At 38.4% G+C, this 18,709-nt stretch overlaps 1 protein-coding gene across 2 annotated transcripts in view; it reads right to left on the reverse strand.

The window, feature by feature from the left end:
* The window catches only part of MIB1 (MIB E3 ubiquitin protein ligase 1), a 140,059-nt gene extending 121,647 nt beyond the window's left edge, over nt 1–18,412 (reverse strand). For both annotated transcript variants that reach the window (XR_013486236.1, XM_078153468.1), the window contains exon 1: nt 18,181–18,412. Coding sequence is in view for 1 of the 2 variants with exons in the window: in XM_078153468.1 (XP_078009594.1) it covers nt 18,181–18,409 (229 nt within the window). In the remaining variant the exon portion in view is untranslated. The remainder of the gene's footprint in view (nt 1–18,180) is intronic.
* Between the last annotated feature and the right edge of the window lie 297 nt (nt 18,413–18,709).

The raw sequence follows: 18,709 nt of genomic DNA on the forward strand, positions 1-18,709 counted from the left end.
GAGAAGTAGAGATAAAATAAACATTCTTTTTACATAATGTTAATACTTCAGACTTTTAAAATACTTTCAAACTGCCTATCTTTACAGTACTCTGCCTCACCCCTAAATCTGTTACTTATACATAGATTTAAAATCCAAGTCACCCTGCTCTCTTATTCCATCACCCTTTTTTCTGGCTTCACTTTCTTCACTTTGCAACCTTATTTTTACAGTTAATAAACTCATCTATACACTGTTCTCTCTCCTCAAATCTCTTGCTCCCTCCCCACCCCCTTCCCACCCTGCTCCTCCTTGTTTGATATGTCAATCAAGGGTCAGACTCACCACCTGTCTCTCCTTCACTTTCACTCTCAGAGGCTGAATGCTGCTAGAGAAAGCTACATAACCCATGCCCAATTGTGTCCACTACAGATGTATTACATAATTTTTATGTGGGTTCTCACTGGCAATCCACTTGTTAGATCAAGTTGATTCTCTTTCACCCTCCTCAAGGCAGCTATTGCAAACATTCCTTTCTCTCTCAAAACATCCCCAACAACTGCCCTCCAACTTCCTTGGCTTCATTCAAGACTACTCAAATCCCACTTTCTGCAGGAGAACTTCCCAGGCACTCTCCCCACATACACAGACTTCCAGTGTTTTCTCTTTGATATTATCTTCCACTTACATTGTATTCCACTTGTATGTACATAGTTGATTGAATTTGTTATGTCTCTTAGTAGAATGTGAGCTCCTTGTGGGCAGGGACAATGTTTTGTTTGTTTGTTTGTTTTTTGGCTAGGCAATGGAGTTAAGTGACTTGCCCAGGGTCACACAGTGTCAAATGTCTGAGGCCAGATTTGAACTCAGGTCCTCCTGACTCCAGGGCCAGTGTTCTATCCACTGCACCACCTAGCTGCCCCAGGGACAATGTTTTGGCCACCTATTTTAAATTCCTATTTTGAGTCTCTCCTCTTCAAATCCATCTTCCACAGAGCTGCCAAATACAAAAAAAAAAAACTATCTAAAACACATGCCTGACCATATCACTCCCTGCTCAAGAATCTTTCATGCAGCACAAAGACATACTTGGTATTTAAAGTCTGAGGCTTCAACTTTTCTTTTTTTCATTTTTTTTCAACTTTCTAATCTTATTTTACATTAAAACCCTTCATGAACTTTATGTTCAACTAAACTTCCCACACCCGACATTTCATCTCCACCTATGTGACTTTGCACAAGGCTGTCACCAAGCCTGGAATATACTCCCTTCCCACATTCACCTCTTACAAACTTTAGCTTCTTTTAAAAGACTCATCTCAGGTGCCACATTCAAAGAGAAGCCCTTCCTGACTGACCTAGTTGTTAGTGCTCTTTTCCTCCTAAAATTATCCCGTATATACTAAACCAAGTTGTGTACCCTCCCAGTAGAATGTAATCTTCTCCAGGGTAAAGACTAGTCACCTTTTGTATATACAGAACTGAAGCATCTGAAGACTTGCACATAGGCATGAAGACTAGATCTGTGATTTTATCAGTAAAGTGAAATCTCAGATGAGGAAACTCTCTTAAAGAGTTTCTTGGAACACAAAAGGTTAAGTGAATTACAAAGGCAATTCTGTCAGAGGTAGGATTTGAAACCAGATCCTCTTGGCTTCAAGGCCAATTCTCTGTCCACTACACCACACAGCCTTGAACTTGGGAGATGACCAATAAAGGCTTGCTGAATTCAGTTCTTATTTTAAAAATGTGACAATACATTTTTTATTTTAAACTAAAAACTACAAAAATGAATGAATTATCACTTTTATAGGCTATTTTGCCTTGATGAGAGGGCTGAGTTAACATTTCATTACGAGTATTTTAGAGTTTCATATGGAGTATCAAAACAAAATTTATCAATTAAAAATGAAAACTATGTCTGCATAATTATTTTTATTTGTATGATTATTACTACCTCCCAAAGCAACCTGACAATCAATCAAGAATTTATTAACTACTTACTGTGTACTAGGCACTGGGTTAAGTGCTAGGGATGCAAAGAAAAAGCAAAAACAGACCCTACTCTTGAGAAGCTTACATTCTAATGGGTGAGATGACATATGTATGAAATATATAGAGTAATTGAAGGAAGTCATGGAGGGAAAAGCACTAGCAGCCAAAGAAACCTGGAAAGGTCTCCTGCAAAAGGTGGAATTTGAACGGAGTCTTTTTTTTTGGGGGGGTGAGGCAATCAGAGTTAAATGACTTGCCCAGGGTTACACAGCTAGTAAGTGTCAAGTGTCTGAGGCGTATTTGAACTCAGGTCCTCCTGACTCCAAGGCCAGAGCTCTATCCAAATTTGAATTGAGTCTTGAAGAAAGCCAGGGATTCTAGGTGATAGAAGTTAGGAGGAAAAACATGGGAGGAGTGCCAGTACAAAGGCACAGAGAAAGGAGATGGAAGGAGAACAGAGTATCATGTAACAGGAACAGTAAGTAGTCAAGAAAGTTCTACTTTCAGAAGAGAGTTGCAAAAACCATTAGTTTTTCCCTTACTAATATAAGAAGATGTTGATTAAGGAAGAGGTAAGATTTCTGTAATTACACAAGCAAGAAATTGTTTGGCAGCTAAGGCAGGCATTACCAAGCATAAACGGTTTAGTCAGGGGTAAAGTTAAGTAGAGCTTTCAGCAGAAGGGCTTAACACACACAGGAGGAACACTGTGAGATAAAAGAAGGTTGTCAAATAACACCTAAACAGAATTTCTGAGATAAGCAGAGACTTTAAACTTAATTTACACAGTATATATTTTGTGAAGTGTTATACAGCCATATACCAAGATAAGGTCAAAATGGGTACATGATTTAGAAATAAGGGGTAACATCATAAGCAAATATTACCAGAGCACAGAATATCTTACCTTCCAGAACACAATGCAAATTAAAATTTAATTTAAATTTTGCAAGTACAAATGAAAACTGAGTACCACCTCACACCTATCAGACTGGCTAATATGACAGAAAAAGGAAATGACAAATGTTGGAGGGGATGTGAGAAAATTGGGACACTAATGTACTGTTAATGGAATTGTGAAATGATCCAACCATTCTGGAGAACAATCTGGAACTATAACCAAAAAGCTATCAAACTGTGCATACTCTTTGACCCAGCAATACAACTACTAAGTCTGTATCCCAAAGAGATCCCTTCCCAAAAAAGGAGGACCTATACATACAAAAATATTTATAGCAGCTCTTTTTGTGGTGGCAATGAATTGGAAATTAAAGAAAAATGGCAGAACAAGTTGTAGTATGATTGTGATGAAATACTATTATGCTATAAGAAATGTCAAATAACAAGGTTTCAGAAAAAAGTTATATAAACTGATGCAAAGTAAAGTGAGCAGAATCAAGAAAACATTGTACACAGTAACAGCAATACTGTATGATAATCAAATGTTAATAACATATATTCTCAGCAATACAATGATCCATTTCTGAAGGACTTATGATGAAAAATGCTATCCATCTCCAGAGAAAGAAGTGATAAGAGTCTGAATGCAGACTGAAGCATATTTTTTTTAAATTTTATTTTACTTGGGGTTTTTTGGGGGGGGTTAGTCTGCGCTGCCTTTCACAACATGGCTAATCTGGAAATGTTTTACATGACTGCACAAGTATAGTCTATATCAAATTGTTTACCTTCTCAAAAAGGGGGGAGATGAGGAAGAGAATTTGGCACTCATAATTTTTAAAAATGAATATTAGAAATCATTTTTACAGGTAATCAAAAAATAAAATACAAAATTTTAAAAAATTAAGAAACTAAAAAAAATATAGAAAAGTGTTATAGAGCTGAAGTAAACAATACAAATAATGGTAGGGCGTGATCAAAAGGTATGGAACAAGAGCAATCTCTCTCTCTCTCTCTCTCTCTCTCTCACACACACACACATACACACAAAATTGTTTGTACTGGCCTTCCAGAAATATGCCTGAGACAGTGATTTACATCTTAAGGGGAAATCAATTTAAAAAAATTAAATCCAAATGACTTGCTACAAATATTGCTATAAATATTAACTCTTCTGGTCCTCACAATAACCCTGGGAGGTATGTACTATGATTATCCACGTTTTACAGCTGAGGAAACTGGGGCAAATGAGGTTAAGTGACTTTACCAAGGTCACACAGGTAGGAAATATCTGAGGCCAAATTTGAATTTAGGTCTTCCTGAGTCCAGTCTCAGAGCTCTATCCTTTGCACATCTATGTATTCAAGAAAGGGAGGTAGAAAAAAAAACAAAAGTCAAAGTCAAAATTTAATTCTCAGTAGTCTCCTTTGTTTCCTGGATTATCCTGCAAGAAAACAACCTAGAATGAAACAACTGAGGGGGAAATTTTTGAGGCTGAGGTCTTCTGAATCTGATATCAGTAGGCAAACAGCCTAGGATTCTTCCCCAAAACCCTAGCATATAACTAAGTCCTGAGAAACTGGTCTTACCACCACTGAAACTCACCTCCACTAAGCAGCCTAAGGAAAGACCTGAACCTTACACTTTTAACTTCTGATCTCAGAGAAATATGACTGCACTTGCACTGACCTCCTTTCTCTTCCCACCATGACAAACCTTAAGGGAAGAACTTGAAATTATTAGTGGCATTCCTTTTTCTTTCAGGGTCCCTAGCAGGTCCTATATAATAGTCTGGAAACCTGAGGTTAAGATGAAAAACTGAGAGAAAAAGAAAAGAGATCACAAAATGTGGAAAAATCACCAACACTACTGAACCACGTTTCTGAAATGCCTAAAAGGGGAAAAAAGGCATTGTGACAAAGGGGACAACTTTGAAAGTAATAAATTAAACTTATTACATACTTAAAAAAAGAAACAAGATTTTTTTTGCAAACAAAATTTGTAGCTTCATGAAAACCCTCTCTGTTATACTAGTGTAGGGTACTGAGAAAGCAAATGCTACGTAAATGTTGGTTATGAATATTATTATTATTAAGCAAGATTATCAGCTAGTTCTCATTTTCCTCCTCAAAACAAGAATTTTAAGTCAGTCAAGATCTTCTCTAGGTGAGTGAGATAACAATAAAAGGTATTTACGGAATTAAGTCTATCTTTGGTTTAAAAAGGAAAAAAAAACCCTAGCTGTGGTATGACAGAGAGAATACTGCTTTTGAAGTCAGAAGACCCTGTTACTGGGTGACTATTACAAAGATGGGGACAGAAAAAGACAATAAAAATTATAGTTCAAAAAGCAAGAAACAAGAGTCTAAAGATTTGTCCACTACTCAGAAGTCTCACATTTGTCCATCATAAATATAATATTCAGGGCGAGTCAAAAGACAGAGAGGTGGTGAACACTCAAATGCAATCACTGAAAAAAAAATGAAGTCTATTATTTTTTAAAAGATGTTTTGTTTATGCTTTTTCTTTTCTCTTTAAAATTTAACTTTTCCAATTAATAAAAATTATTTGCTCTCCCTTTCATTTTTCCCAAGGAAGGAAAAAAAACACCTTATAAGAAATAAAATATGTGGTTAAGCAAAACAAATTGCTACACTGGTCAAATCCAAAAAAAAAAGTCTCATTGAACACCCTCAACCCACTACCTCTTTGTCAACAGGTGAGTGTCATCATCAGTTCTCTGAAACATAGTAGACCACTGTTCTTGACTATATCTTAACAGACAGGAAATGACTAAGTACAGACATAGCATTCAATGACAGCATTCATTTCATATTAAGCTTTTCTATTTGAAATGAAGGATAGACTTCAGTACCAAATTAGAAGAAAAAAAGGAGGGGAGATGAAATCGCAGTAGTAAAGGCTGAAAATACAGTAGTTCAAACCTGACCTGCTTAAACAAGCTGTTGACTACTAAAAGTACAGACACAGACTATCACTGTTTCTCTGAAGTTTAACCAATGCAAAGAATGGTTGAAAAGAGCTCACAAACCACTTCATCAAGCACTTGATCTTGCCAAGGGGAAAAACATGGCAGCCAAGAGAAACATCAGTTAGGAGCACAGACTCATTTGTTGTTTTTTCTCCACAAGCTCATTTGTAAGAAGGAGGAAGGTAATCAATTAGCACTTATTAAATGATTATTATGTGCCAGGCACAGTGCTACACTGGGATACAAAGACAAAAGGAAAATGAATCTCTGACCTTGAGAAGTTTACATTCTAACAGGAGACTGCGTGAACATATAAATACATACATAATGCATACAAAATAAATATAAAGTAGGGTGAGGGTGAGATGGAAGAGCAGAAAACATTCGAGGGAAAAATGCTTTGGAGACCTTGGCGTGAGATTCAATTAAATCATATTAACCCAAGAGCATTTGTAGATGAAGCTGAAAGAGAGATAAAATAAAAATGACATGAGATGGAACAGATGTCCTAATGTTTCTATAGTCATTTATTCGCACTAACAATGTCAGTAGAATCACACAGCTGGACTCTTATCATTCCAGTACCAGAGTATCATGAGAAAAATGCCAATGAAACTTAAGATATGAAAGAGCAGTTATACCTGACCAAACACACATGAAATAAAAATCATGCTAGAAAAAAATAATTTTAAAATATTGTTATCATCTATAAATAATATTTAGTACTTTAAAGTTGTACAGCTCCTTCACATACATTATGTACGTGAACCTAACCACCCTGTAAAGTAAGTACAATGTCTATTATTATACATCTTTTCAGAAGAAACTGAGGCTCAGATTAAACAATTCATCTAAGGTCATGGCCTAGTAAGCATCAGAAGCAATATCTGAAACTGGCCTTCCTAACTCTTAGGTCTGGCACTCTGTCCATTATAACATATTGCCTCTCCTCTCCTTAATTCAAGGATCAATTTTAAGAATCTACAAATCGGAAAAAATAAACAGTATAAAAAAAATGACCAAGAAGACATCAGCCACTACTGAGATATATGCCTGCTTTTATCATCTCTCTATAAAATCTTTGTGGCAATGGTGCATTAATTCACTAAGGATCTCCTCACTCAAAACTCTGAAAAGGGAGAAAGCATGCTTTTGCAAGTCTTCATTTCTTTTCAAGGTTGCCTAGGGACTTTCTCTACCATACTCCAGAAACCTCTTCAACTTGGAAGTTCACTCCAGCCCACGAATTCACACATAGGAAGTAACCCTTGGGCCCTGCAGCATCTCCCTCTAACTAGATGGCTCTTCCTAGAACCTCCATTAAATTAAAGAGTCCAGGCCAGCCAAATTTTCATACCTCCCCAGACTCCACTCCAACTTTTTTTTTTTGGTTAAGTAATTGGACTGTTCAATGATCAACTATGACAGACTTAGCTCTTCTCAGCAATACAATGATCTGAGACAATTCCAAATGACTCATGATGAAAAATGGTATGCACATCCAATGAAAGAACTGATGGAATCTGAATGCATATTGAAGCATGTTGTTTTCACTTTTTTTGTATTTTTTTCCTTTTGTTCTGTTTCCTCTTTCACAACATAGAATTAGTATGGAAATGTTCTACATGATTGCACATATATAACCTATATTTAATTGCTTACCATCTTATGGAGGAAGGAGAGGGAGGGAGAAAATCTGGAATTCAAAATTTTGTTACAAAATGAATGTTAGGCAGAGCCAAGATGTCAGAGTAAGAGCAGTGACTTGCTTGAGCTCTCCCTCAAACTCCTCCAAGTACCTGTAAAAAATGGCTCTAAGCAAATTCTAGAGCAGCAGAACCCATAAAAAAGACCAAGTGAAACAAATATCCAGCCCAAGACAACCTGGATGGTCGATTGGAAAGGTCTGTTGCGACAGGCTGGGACAGGCTGGGAGAGGAGCACAGTTCAGCATGAGATCAGGCCTCAGCAAACCCAGAGTAGGCTTTAGGGGACTGAATCACTAGCAGCCATAGAGGTTTCCAGACTTCTCAATCCACAAAAGCCAAAGACAACTTAGAAGGTCAGTAGGAAAGATCTGTTGGACCTTGGTGAGAAAGAAGCAAGGTCCAGCCTCAGTCCTGGTGGAGCCCCGGGCCAGCTGCTTTGAAAGCTGTGGGGGAGAGGGGGGGTTGAGTGGCTGATTGTAGGGATCTCTTTGTTGGGTAGAGGCAGGATTCTCTTGCTTTTTTGCCCATGCTTGGATCTGGGTCACAGTTCTGGGTGGTAGTCCTGGGGCGAGAAGAAATGCTAGTGTGATAGAGCCAGTGGTGGTGATGCGGAGAGAATCCTCATCACAGTTCAAAGGCAGAAAAGAGTGCTTGTGGTCACTCACAGACCAGAGTACAGACCAGGAAAGGAGTAAACACCTCACCTTTGATCACACCACCTTGGAAGAACTGAAAATTTACAAGTCCCTAGAAGTATCTCTGAAAACAGCTGCACAAAACCCCTGAAGCTTGGGACAGTACACCCTCTACACTGTAAGCAGAGTCCTACCTTAACAAAGAGTTTAAAAGTCAAGTAATAGGCTGGGAACATGAACAAACAGCATAAAAAAAATCTGACAGAGTCAGGTGAGGAGGGAAAGCATTCCAGGCCTGGAAGAAAGCCTGTACAAAGGCACAAACACAGGAAATACAGTGTTGGGTGCAAGAAACAGCCAGTAGGCTAGTATACCTGGAACACAGAGTATGTGGATTAAATAGTTCCAGACCACATCTTCATAGCCACAACACTGAGGTAAGTGGTATAGAGAATATATAACCTCCTCTTGAAATTTATTATTTATTATTTAAAAAGTATTTGACACTGTGAAACAGAAATACCATCTTGAAGGCTTTCCTCAAACAGATCCTTTACTAAGGTGTCTAATATGCATATATTAAGGTCATATAAGATTTCATGACAGATATTAAAATGGTATATAACTTTCTTCAATAATCTGAATATCAATGTCAAGAAAAGCACAGTACAGGGACACTTGTTTACTTAAGGTGCATTCACCTGTATCATAGACAATGTCCAAAGCAGAATCAAAATAGAATTATCTAAATATTTTCAAAATATCTAATATATAATAGCAAGATTTTCCAAGTTCTGAGGGAATTGTGCTAATTTCACCGAGCCTGAAATGTTACAAAACATTCAGTCCTTCAAAAGTCTTTCAAAAGAGACTGACCTAACCAACTACATGTGGAAACAAAGATAAAAAATTGCAGATGGATTAATACCTGCAAATGAACAAGCAGTTGGTCTATGTATTTATCGTGGATAGATACTGCAGATGGACAATAAGCAGGGCCCAGAAACTAATAGCAGAAACAGTCTGCATTGGACTGCTTTTGAGAAAATAAGTCATACTTTCAACAACCTCAGACTACTGGCTGCAAAACCCCCCCGAATTTTTTAAACACCAATATTCCCCAAGTGATTCTATACAGATTGAAGTCACAGAAAAGTCTTAGAAAAATCAAATTGCAAGTGACACAAAACGTCAATGGGAAGATAAATTGCAAATATAGCAAGGCTGCAACTCATTACCAATGACGACATATATAAGAAGTTGTGTAAAAGACATTATCAAGGAAGTATGATGGGAAAAGGAAGTGAACTGATTACATAGCAAACATGAGAGAAAACAAATAAATAGTCCAAGTGTTGCAAAGGCAACCCAAAAAAAAGGTTAAAAGAAATTAAGGAAGGCATCTAGAATGCTGAGGAGATTCTTTATTAGCGATCATCAGAAAGACATGAACAAGAATCACATGGAATAAGAATGCCTGGAAAGGCTAACATCTGAACCAACAGAAGAAGTACTTACACAGTAAGTTTACAAATTCGGTGAAATATTAATATTTAAGAGATACACAACACTACATGTGGTCTGAAGGTTTCATGGAGAAAATGGTTTCTGAGCTGGATTTCAAAGTATCAGCAGTCTTTCAAAAGAGAGATGGAGGAAGAAGAATGCATTCCAAGCACAGGAATAAATGGGAAGAGAGTTGTAGAACCACCTCGGAAGAGAGGAGGCAGGGTAAGAATGTGAACATTCAAGAAGTATCTCCTATTTCCTGCAATTTGGGTAGCATGATGGGCAGTATCCAGAGTATACCTTAAGTCCTCAGAACCACATTCCACAAACAAAATATAGAAGAAAGAGCGTTGAATTTACAGTCCGAGAATCTGGGTTGAAATCCCAATCCTTCTCGGCTTAGTGGACACTACTAAAGTCAAACTCTTTAATAGTTCAAATCCTGCCTCAGACATTTAGTAGCTCTGTGATCTTGAACAAGTTGTTTAACCTTTCAGATCCTCAATTTCTGCATCAATAAAATTGGGATAATACCTATGAAACAGTTACTGTTTTGGGTCAGGTCTAAATCAGGCTGGTCCAGTAGTTTAAGACTGGAATTGGAAGGAAATGAGGCCCTCACAGAACATCTAACACTTAACACAAAAGAAATTTACCTAATAGCACAGAAAAAAATATTCAGAAAGCATACAGCATTGACTCAACTGGGCACAGCTCTCCAGCCTTTGAGTTAACCACAGTATTGGCATCTAGTCAGCAGTATGTGGTGACAACTGAGGAGTCCCAACTTCTCCTGCACTAGGCTTTTATATTGTTATCAACCAGGAAGCTACATACACCTTTTGGGCCTAAGTCCTCTGAACCAATTAAATCTCCAGGACAGTTTCACTGTCTTTTAGGGAAAAACTAGCTCAGTCTATATGGCAAGGACTTTTCTTTTAAAGATCTTGTTCCTACCACAGTTGTGATGAGGAAACAGCTTTCCAAACATTAAATTGTTACATAAACATGAGTTATTATTACCTTTGTGAAGTGGAGCCAATTTAGGCTTCTGGTTTTTATCTCTAAAATTTGTAAGTTGGACTATATCATTTCTGAGGTGCCTCTTGATCCTGTGACCTTTAGACACAAGAAAAAGCTGGTTTCCTGCTCTTTTGTACTGTTGGAAACAAACAGCTGTCTCCTCTTGAATTGCTTTCTGCTCTAGGGCTTCACAGTTCTGGGACCTCATCTTTTATTTCTGGATAGTTCCCCCACACTCTTCCCTACCCTTCACTGACCAGACTCAATGCTTTGGCAATTTTCTTACCTGCATATAGCCTTCATACAGTAATAAGAGTAACTGACATGTAAGGTTTATGCATATTCTCATTTGATACTCATAACAATGCTCTGATCCAGGTGCTATTATTGGCCCTATTTTGAGACAAAGAAACAGGCTTAGAAAAGTTAGAGTCTTCCTCAGAGTCAGTTAGCAAGCGTCTGAGGCAGGATTCTACCCACTAAACCAAGCAGGGCTGAAATTTTAGTGCAGGTTCTCGACTACAAATTCACCATTCTTTCACTGGTGAACACACTCTTCTACTTGCCGAATTGCAAAATTGGATAGAATCCAAGAAAACAGGAGATTTCTCTTGAAAGCTCATGTTCTCAGTCAGCTGTTCCCTAGCTCCCCCAACGCATACAAGAGAAATGAAATATTGGCAATTCTCTTTTAACTGTCCCAAGCTATCTCTCTGCTAAAGGTGCTATGTTGGTGTTGCTCAATCATTTCAGTTTTGTCCAATTCTTTGTGACCCCATTTGGGATTTTCATGGCAAAGACACTGGAGTGGTTTGTCATTTCTTTCTCCAACTCATTTTACAGATGAGGAAACTGAGACAAACAAGGTTAAATAACTTTCCCAAGACCAAACTGCTAGTAAGTGTCTGAGGCCAGATTCAACTCAGGTCTTTTAACTCCAGGTCTGGTGCTCTACTCCAGGTCTGGTGCTCTATCCATTTTGCCACCCTACCTACCCCACTAAAGGTGCCACAGAACAGCAAAATTATTAAAAGCTAAGAAGCTGGGGTGTGTGGGGGAGACAAAGGGAAAAATATCCACACAACTATCTTGTTCTAAATAATCAACTATACTTGACTTAGATTTTTGTTTTCAATATTTTCATTATCGGCAAACTCAGCGAAAGTTCTTCATGGAAAAGATTTCTTTTTTAATAATACTCATTTATACCACTAATTTGTACCTAGTGTATCCCATCTGAAAATTACATTGCCCTGAAGAGTCAACATAGTGGAGTAGCAAAAAAATGTAGAGTAGCTGGCCCACCAAACCTCCTCACATGACTGAATTCAGATAAGGAAACCCAAGAAAAAGTCACAGTGAGTCATTTTTCCAGCCCAGGGAGGCTTGGGGAGACAGAGAGTTCTGCACATACTAGGGATAAGGTGCAGCCAGAAGCATGCTTAGAAATGAAAGACCAGGAAGTGAAAGAGAGCTGAGCCTAGTCAACAGGGCAGGAAGCAATGGGGTAGAAAGCAATCTAAGGGCATTGCTAAACTAGCACAGGGAGCAGGAACAGGTGCCATTGGGCAGCTTTGTCACCCCCTAAACAGTTTCAGGTCACAGGTCCAGAGCAGAGAGACGTGATCTGGGACAGAGAGGATTAGTCCAAGGCTCTAGCAGAGTACTAAACAAGGAACAATTTCAAGAATCAAACAATAGCTGTGTGGCTCTGAAACCAGGAGCAGGAACTTGTTTCTAGCCAATACCTCAGGACAGAAGCACACAATAAAACAAGGAGGACAAAAATCTCAGACCAGAGAAGCCTGCAGTTCAATCACTCTGAACCTGCAAAGCCTCTTAGCAGGCTAATGGCTGATTCCAGAGGCAGTCTACTGAAACTCCCAAAGATTATACACTGTAACCAGGCTGGATATATACCAGGAATGCAGGGCTGGTTGAATACTAGGAAAACAATAAACATAATTGACCATATTACTAACAAAACCAACAAATAATCAAAAAAATCACATGGTTATATTAATGGGTACAGAAAAAAGCTTTTGACAAGATACAACACCCATTCCTGTTAAAAATACTAGAAAGATTAGGAATAATTTTCCTTAAAATGATAAGTAGTATCTATCTAAAACCAAGACCCACCATTATCCTTAATGGAGATAATGGAAAGGCCTTTCTAATAAGATGAGGTAAAGCAAAGATGGCCATTATCATCAATACCATTCAATATAGTGCTAGAAATGCTAGCTATAGAAATAAGAAAGAAAAATAAATTGAAAAAATAAGCATAGACAAAGAGAAAACAAAATGATCACTTTTTGCAGATATGAGTTTTTTAGTTGACTCAGGTTCTCTAAGTAAACTAACTGAAAGAGTAACTTTATCACTTAACCCCAATTGCCCTCACAAAAAAAAAGTAACTTTTGTAAAGTTACAAGATATAAAATAAGCCCCACACAAATCAGCATTTCTGTGTATTACAAACAAAATCTAGCAGAAGAGATGGAGAAATTCCATTTAAAATAATTACCAACAGCATCAAATATTTGTAAGTCTAAATGCCAAGATACACACAGGAACTATATGAACACAACAGAACACTCTTTACACAAATAAAAGCAGATCTAAATAACTGGAGAAATATCAGTTGTTTAAAAGTAAGCCTAGCAAATATAATAAAAATGACAATGCAACCTAAATTAATCTACTTATTAAGTAACATATTAATCAAACTACCAACGGATTACTTTAGAGAGCTAGAAAAATAATTTTTAAAGCAAGCAAAGGTCAAGAATATCAAGGAAATTAAGTGGGAAAAAGGGAGAAAAGCGGGGGCGGCTGGCAATACTAGATCACAAACTATACTACAAAGCCACAATCATTTAAAAAAATTGGTACTGGGTAAGAGACAGATTAATCAGCGAAACAAATTAGGTACACATTGTAGAGGCAAATCGGCATAGTAACTTAGTGTTTGAAAAACCCAAAGATGCCAGTTACTGGGGCAAGAACTATCTGACAAAAACTGCCGGGAAAACTAGAAAGCAGTATAGCAAAAACCTGGTATAGACCAACATCTCACAACATACATACCAATCTAAGCCAAATGATAACATGCTATAAACAAAAGGGTGACATCATAAACAAATCAAAGAAGCAATGAAGAAAGTGCCTGTTACATCTATGGATGAGGAAGACTTCATGACCTTCAAATGAACAATTGTGATTACATAAAATTAAAAAGGTTTTAGACAAACAAAACCAATGCAACTGAAGTTGGACAAGAAGCGGGAAATTGTGGAGTGAAAAAATCTTTGTAGCAAGTTTCTCTGATAAAGTTCTTATTTCTATTCTATAACTGATTAAAATTTATAAGAGCCATTCCCCAAGTGATAAAGGGTCAAAGGATATATAGATAGATAGATAGATAGATATAGATAGATAGATAGATAGATAGATATAGATAGATAGATAGATAGAAAGTTTTCAGATGAAAAGTCCAAGTATCAATAGTCATATTAAAAAAGTTATAAATCACCAATAATTAGAGAAATACAAATTAAAACAATTCTGAAGTACCACCTCCCACATTCACCCAGATTGGCTAAGTTGATAAAAAAGGAAAATGACTAATACTGGAAGGGCTATCAGAAAGGAGGTACATTAATGCACTATAGGTGGAGCTATTAACTGATCTAGCCATTCTAGAAAGCAATTTGGAACTACAGTATGTCCAAAAAGCTACTGAATTGTACATAGCCTTTGACCCATCAATACCACTACTAGGTCTTTACCCCAAAGAGATCAATGAAAGGTCTCATATGGACAAAAATATTTATAGAAATTCTTTTCATGGTGGTAAAGAATTGGAAACTGAGAGGGTATTGGAGAATAGCTGAACAAGTTGTAGTTTATGTACATGATGGAACTGTGCTATAAGAAATGGTAAAAACCATTTTAGAAAAACCTGAAGACTTGTATGACCTGATGCAAAGTAAAATGAGTACAGAACCAGAACAATTTATACAATACAACAAACAACTCTGAAAGACTTGGATCCTCTGATCAACAAAATGGAAGCAACCATAGTTCCCAAGGACCCATGATGAAATCTGCTAACCACCTCCACATGGAGAGGTGATATACTCAGGGTGTAAAATGAAGCAGGTTTTTTTTTTGACATATTTAATGTGGGAGCTGTTTTGTTTTGTTACATATAAGCATATGTAACTGGTTTTGTTTTACTTATCTTCTAAATAGAGGGGGGGATGAGAGAGGGAGATAATTCAGAATTAAAAATAAAATAAAACTGAATTTTTAAAAATTAAGGTAGTCCGCTTACAAATTATGGAGAAGAAATACAACTCCTAAGCAAGGAGCAAATAAGCAATTAATAAAATAGAATTCCAAAGAAGATACATAGTGGCACCTATTCATAGGAGCATCCTACAAAAATGCAAACCAGCAGTCTGAGGTTGCACAGTGGATAGAGTGATGAAGTCAAGAAGACTCATTTTCCTGAGTTCAAATCCAGCCTCAGACACTTACTAAGCTTTGTGACTCTAGGCAAGTCACTTAACCCTGTTTGCCTCAGTTCCTCATCTGTAAAAATGATCTGGAGAAATAGCAAAACACTCCAGTTTCTTTGCCGAGAAAACCCCAAAAGGGGTCTCAAAGTCAAACACGACTGAAAAATGACTAAACATACAAACAAAACATATGGAAAAATGCAAAATATGGGCAATCTTATATATAAAATTCAAAGAACACACTTCAAAGTCTACAGCTTTGTGTGAGCAAGGGAAAAATTAATGAGTCACCATAAGCAACTTTAGTTTTACATCTAGTAGATCTGTTGCCTCCCACTTCTACAGCTGAAAATGATTTCTAAAGGATCCACCACTAATGAAGAATGATTATAAGAAGAGTGGGTAATCAACATCGGGCTTTTCTATTACCTGCCTATCTTGAATCACTTTTCTGTCTTTCTCCTCATCTTATTATACTGATACAAGTATGTCTGTCTCACAAGATAAGGTAGGCATATAAAGACTGTGATCTGTAATGACAGAGGGTGTAATCACAGAAATGAAATGACAGCACAGATCCTCAAAGGATGACTGTCATAAAATACTGCAAAATATTTAAAATTATTTTGTGTGTGTTTTTGCCCCCAGAAAGAAGTATTAACATCCTCTGAAATCTTATAGCACATATGTGTAACCCTCTGACACTTACATTCTCATTTGTACATACAGTTTATCTCCCCTAGACTGTAAGATCCTGGAGCTCCAAGGATTATTTATCTTTATCTTTCACCCAACAGCCTAGGTGCCCAACAAAATTTTATTGAATCATTAATTCACCTCCAAGATATTATCATATAAATGAATGTCAAATAGGATGACAAGCTCTTTGAAGGCAGGACTGTACACCTCACGACTTACAATAAAATGTCAATAGTCTCTGATGCCAGTTTACTTTTCACAGATTTATTTCACATTACTCCCTTCCAGCACTCTCCACTGCAGTTAAAGTCTTTTACTTGCTGTTCCCCAAGACCAGCATTCTATCTCAAATCCTCAAATTATCAGGTATTTTACTTAGGTGGTTACATGTTACACACACCAGTAGAACACTTATTCCTGGAGCGCAGTGTTTTGTTACTTCTTTTTATGTTGGGGGGTAAAGAGGGGAGGTATTCCCAACACCTTGGACAGTTCCTTGCATTCAGTAGGCACTTAGTAACTTATTTTTTAAATCAAATTAAAAAGACACTATGTGTGTATAAAAAGTGCTCTGACTTGCCAAAATTCTCACATTTTCAAGCAAAACTAGGGAGTAAAGGTTTGTAATTTCTGTATTTAAAAAAGAAAAATCCCTGAACACTGATACAATAATAAAAGGAATGGATGGGGTGAATGGGATCAGTTGCAGAAAATAATACTGAATTATATGTAAAATTAGTCTGCAAATCAAATGAACCACAAAATCCAAAAAAATCAGGTAAGGTTGTATCTGAACACTTGTTTTCAGGCAGATGTAATTATAATAACCAATATATGTACAGACTACAAAATGTACTACACATAATCTTTATAGTTTAGAAAAGCACATCAATACATGATATTTTAATGATATTGCATTAAGCTGTTATTTAATTTTCCTACAAACCTACAATTATAGCTACATCCCAGTGTCTCTCCAAATGGCTGAGCTGTGGTAAGGACACAGATTTCAGCTACCCTCAAAATATAATTTCATTTTGTATTTCCTCAAAATTAGTTTATCTTAATAATTCAAAAATTTTAAAATATCTATTCCTTGCTGATCACAATCTATCACCCACTTCAAGATTCCAAACTATACCCCTACCTTCCTTGAAGTCTCAGCTAAAATCCAACCTTCTGCAGAAAAAGATGACTTTCCCAGTCCCTTTTAAGGTTGATGTTTTCCCTCTGAGATCACCTCCAATTTACCCTATATTCAGTACATCTCCTTCACACATAGTAGTTTGCTTGTTGTCTCCCCCATTAGAATGTGAGTTCCTTAATGACAATTCTATTTTATTTCTTTGGTTTAGTGCCTGGGACATAGTAAGCGCTTGTTGTATGACTTTTAATAAAACTTAAGCATTGCAATTTAGAACAATCTCATTATTTAGTAAAACTTAAACATAATTTAGAACAATCTCATTTGAAAAATAGTGGGGAAAAATTTCTCAAAATTTGAAAAAAATTTCAAATCCTTGAAAAACAAGTGTAAATTTTATTTTTTTTTTTTACTACTAGAGAACAGGCTGGCAAGGCTATAGCAGACGATGAAAAGAGAACGGCTATTAGTTTAAGTAAGCTCTCACTTTCTAAATATTATGTTAACTATTAAAATCCTGTGAGCATAATACATTCTCATATGAAAGGTGGTTGTGCTAAGTACAGAAACTCCATAACTTTTTCAATTCCCACTTCCCCACCCACCCTACCCCGTCCCAGCATCTCTTGAGATACCAAACACTGCATGTACACAATTCTACAACCTTTCAATAACTATTCATCCATGAAGCCATCCCTCGAGATGAAGCGGAAAAAACCTCTATTATCCCAACAAATTCAGGGTCTCAGCCTACTCCCTCTTCAGCAAGACTAATAGAAACTAGCCTGCCATATGGCAAAGCAACGCCCCCCCTTCCACACACTCACATATCAGTGAGTTATCACTGATTAATTTCAAAAGCTTATTTGCATTAGACTGCCTGCTCCTCACCCTCCAGCCCCTTCCCGGGGGAAGGAGGGGGAAATCACGGGCCACCTGTCTTCCCAGGAGCTTTGTGTGGTCCGAGTCTGGACGCAGCCCGGCGGACGGGGGTACTCCCGGCCCCCGTGTGGCTCCCGACCCCTCCCCCAACCTCGCAGGGCCCCGCCGCCGCTCTCGGGCTCACCTGTGGGGGCACTGTCCAGGATGCGGAGATCGTAGGCCCCGGAGCAGCGGTAGTTGGCGGCGGTGCCATTGTCCCACACCACCACCACCTCTTCGGGGCTCTCGAAGCTGCGCACTGTGCCCACATGGCCCTCGCCGCCGTCCTGCTTCCCCCACTTCCAGTCCGGGCCCCGGACCACCCGAGCCCCGACCCCTTCCACCATCACCCGGTTGTTCCGGGAGTTACTCATCGGGGCCCGGGCGGGGGGCTCCGCTGCTGCAGCCGGGGGGCCCGTGAGGGAGCCGGGCCGAGGCCGGACGCTCGGCGGCGGCGGCGCCGGCGGCGGCTGCAGCAGCGAAGCCCGGGGGAGGCGGGGGTTGCTCAGCGGGGCGGTGGCGCGGTCACCTCGGCGAACGCACCCGCTCCCCAGCCGCCGCCGCGGCCGCTGCCACCGCCGCCCCGGCCCCCGCTCGGGCCTGAGCCCAGCTCCCGGCTCGGCGGCTGGGGGCTGCGAGAGGGAAGGGGGGCGTGGGCGGAGACTCCCCCGCTT

Source organism: Phascolarctos cinereus, unplaced genomic scaffold, assembly GCF_003287225.1.
Source record: "Phascolarctos cinereus isolate Bilbo 61053 unplaced genomic scaffold, phaCin_HiC Scaffold_4;HRSCAF=312, whole genome shotgun sequence".
In the NCBI taxonomy this organism is placed as follows: domain Eukaryota; kingdom Metazoa; phylum Chordata; class Mammalia; order Diprotodontia; family Phascolarctidae; genus Phascolarctos; species Phascolarctos cinereus.